Source organism: Myotis davidii, unplaced genomic scaffold (genome assembly GCF_000327345.1).
Source record: "Myotis davidii unplaced genomic scaffold, ASM32734v1 scaffold299, whole genome shotgun sequence".
NCBI classification, from domain to species: domain Eukaryota; kingdom Metazoa; phylum Chordata; class Mammalia; order Chiroptera; family Vespertilionidae; genus Myotis; species Myotis davidii.
In genome coordinates, this window is record NW_006293088.1 from 8160144 (window position 1) to 8163567 (window position 3424).

General features: G+C 55.3%; 1 protein-coding gene across 1 annotated transcript in view; it reads left to right on the forward strand.

Annotated features, from left to right (window-relative positions):
• TNFRSF9 (tumor necrosis factor receptor superfamily member 9) overlaps positions 1 to 3424 on the forward strand; it is a 13316-nt gene that overhangs the window by 6152 nt on the left and 3740 nt on the right. The window contains exon 5 of the mRNA XM_015565946.1: positions 3 to 27. Within this exon, the coding sequence (XP_015421432.1) occupies positions 3 to 27 (25 nt within the window). The remainder of the gene's footprint in view (positions 1 to 2; positions 28 to 3424) is intronic.

The window sequence follows — 3424 nt, forward strand, 5'->3', positions numbered from 1 at the left end:
GGAAACTCCTGTCCATCCTCAAGCAGCGTAAGCGGACCCCGGGGGTCAGCCCGGAGCCGGAGGGAGGCTTTCCCGGGAGGAAGGGAGGAGGGGACCGAGCTCTAGAAGCGGGTTAGAACAGCCCGCGGCGATCAGCGGGCAGTGTGGCCCCCGAGGGGACAGTGGGCAACACCCGGAGGCAGTCTGGGCTTCACCTCCTGGGGGGTAGGGGTGGGGGACGTGCTGGCATCTAGTGGGTGGTCAGTGGGGGCACAGGCGGGCCCCACAGCTCAGAGCTACCCGGGCCCACATGTCCACAGCGTGGAGGGGCGGAGTGGGCAGGAGCAGAAGGTCACCCCCGGGCCCTAGCGGAGCGACAGGGTCAGCATGTGCAGTCCCGGGTGGCTCTGAGCGCGTATGTGTGCACAGCTGTGCACACAGGGCACCTGCCAGGAGGAATCAGAAAGTAACCTTTGCCCCCTCAGCCCTGCCCCTCGGGCTGGCAATGACCTTAACCTGAGGCAGCCCTGCGAGGTCAGGAGGCACAGAGCCCCTGGAGGGTCCGAGCGCTTTGAATGACCAGGACTTGACGTCAGCAGTACGGATGACGTGAGGAACTTTCCTGCACTGAACTAAGAGAATATTTCTATATGGAACTTGGCAAGAGCCAGCACTCACGAAATGGAACCTCTTAGTATTTACTCAAAGAAAGGGATAGCCCAGCCAGTGTGGCTCAGTGGGTTGAGCATCGCCCCATGCACCACGAGGTCTCTGATTCGGTTCCTGGTCAGCGCACGCGTCCAGGTTTCAGGCTCAGTCCCCAGCAGGGGGCGTGCAGGAGGCAGCCAATCGATGTTTCTCTCTCATCCGTGTTTCTCTCTCCCTCTCCCTTCCTCTCTCTCTCTCTCAATTAGAAAATATTCATAATTTTTTTAAGCTTATAGATGGGGCCTGGAGTTTGTCCTCAGGGAGGACAGAACCAGAGATGCAGGCTAGGTTTGGCAGAGGGGTTCGGCGGAGCGGGCAGTGGCCCGAGAGGACGGCGGGCGCTGTAGCCCAGAATGTTCCAAGTTTGGGAGGGACGGTGTCGGCAAAGTCTTCTCTAAAGGCGCACGACACCAACTTGTCTGAAGGGCATTTGAAAACGATACAAAACTGTTTTTACATCGTGCAACAGAGCACACGGGGGAAATACAGCTTCACGGATTGTAGCATGAACGCCCGCGTCACCCAGCCGGCGGGGAAACAGGGTCACTACCGCCCCCCGACCCCAGGCCCTGCCTGTCCTTGCCGACGAGGCCCCCCTCCCACCGGTGCCAGCCTCGGCTGCAAGTCACAGCGGTCACTTCCTTGCTCGTCTTTATAGCTTTGCTCGGAGCAGCAGTTCTGTCAGGCCGTCTGTGAGCTTGTCACCTCCGAGGGAAGCGGCCGGTGTCCGTTCCGCATTCCCGCATCTATTCCGTGTCCGCCTTCTTCCAGGCAGCTCTCCATATCTATTCCGTGTCCGCCTTCTTCCAGGCAGCTCCCCGTATCTATTCCGTACCCCACTTCTTCCAGGCAGCGTTGCATCCTTACGATCCACCCGCTGCATTTACCTGCTCTGACTTCTATTCCGGATGCTCTTCTATTGAGTGACTACCTCACCGTCCGTTTGATCCTTCAGACACGGATGGGCACCTGGGTCCTTTCCAGTTTGGGGCTATTTCAGACAGTGGGGTTCCAACGTTTCTATTTTCTCAGCGCATGTAGCACGGGTTTCTGTGTTGCTGTTGTTTTAATCTAGAGCAGCGGTTCTCAACCTGTGGGTCACGACCCCTTTGCAGTCGAACGACCCTTTCACAGGGGTCGCCTAAGACCATCCTGCATCTCAGATATTTACATTAAAATTCATAAAAAATGGGGTTCCAACGTTTCTATTTCCTCAGCGCACGTAGCACGGGTTTCTGTGTTGTTTTAATCCAGAGAGCTCATTGCTGGGTCCTGTGTTTTCCAGACGGCAGGGCCGTTCACACGCGCCCAGCAGCGGACGACAGCACCTGCTGCCCCATCCTGGCTACCCTTGGCGTTCTCTTTCCTCTCTCTGGTGGGCGGATAGATTTCGCTGTGGTTTTAATTTGCATTTCCCTGATTTCTAGTGAGATGGGACTTTTTTCATGTGATGTTGGCCATTGGGATTTCCTCCTCTGCGAAGAGCCCCACCAAGTCCTTTGAGCACCTTTCTGTTGGGGTGGGGGGGTGTCCTTGCCTCATTACCGCGCGGAGGCCTCCGTGGGCCGCGCGTGGGCTGCCGGCACCCGCCCTCTCCCCCCACCCCACGGGTTGCTCCGGCTTCGCTTTCTGAGGTCCACACCTTTGATTTCAAACTCTCAGCTCTCACCGAAACCTCTCACAGAAAGAACGAATCTTTCCATCCTTGCCCACCCAGCAACACAGTCCTGTATTCAATGGTTTTCAAAAGTGCTTATGAGTAATGAGTGAGTTGCAATGGAACCGTATTCCATTTTTTGAGAGCTTTCGGTTATTTTTAGAAATGTTCTATTTTGAAATAACTGCAGGTTCACAGGAAGTTGTGAGCAGGAAAGTCATGGGTCGCGTTCGCTGTAACCACAGCACGAGGTCAGGCCGGGCAAGGGGCCGTGGTGCCTTGTGTGTGGACAGTTGTTTTGTGTTTTAAATCCTCACCTCTGTGTTTTTATTGATTCTCATCTATGTTTTTATTGATTTTTTAGGGAGAGAGAAAGGGAGAGAGGGGGACACATTAACATGAGAGAGAAACATCTATCGGTTGGCTCCCCTACGTGTCCCGGCCACAGAGGGGACCGGCAACCTAGGTGCCCCGGCCGGGAATGGAACCGTGGCCTGTTGGTGGACAGGATGATGCTCCAACCAACCGAGCCACCCTGCCCGGGCTGCGTGTATGTCCTTGGATGTCATTTGATCACTTGTGTGGACTGGTATAGCCACCAGTGCAACCAAAACACGGAACTAGCCCAGCCGGCGTGGCTCAGTGGCTGAGGGTTGACCTCTGATCCAGATTGCGGGGCGTGCAGGAGGCAGCCAATCCATGATTCTCTCTCATCATTGATGTTTCTCTCTCTCCCTCCCTCTCCCTTCCTCTCTGAAATCAATAAGCATATATATTTTTTTAAAAAAACCATAAAAAACCACAGAACTATTCCCTGAGCACAAAGATCTCCCTCTGCTCGGCCTTCACACCCCCACCCCCTCGCCCCTACCCTCTCACCCCGGCAACCTCGAACCCGTGTTCTATCTTTACAATCTGTCTCTTTGAGAATGTTACGCTCATGGAGTCACATAACATAGAAATGGGTCGGGAATACACAGCCTTTTGCGATGGACCTTTTTCACTCAACACCCCTGAGATCCAGCCGCGTGTGTTCCCGTCACTCACTCCCTTTGACAGCTGGCCGGTGCCCCACGCGTG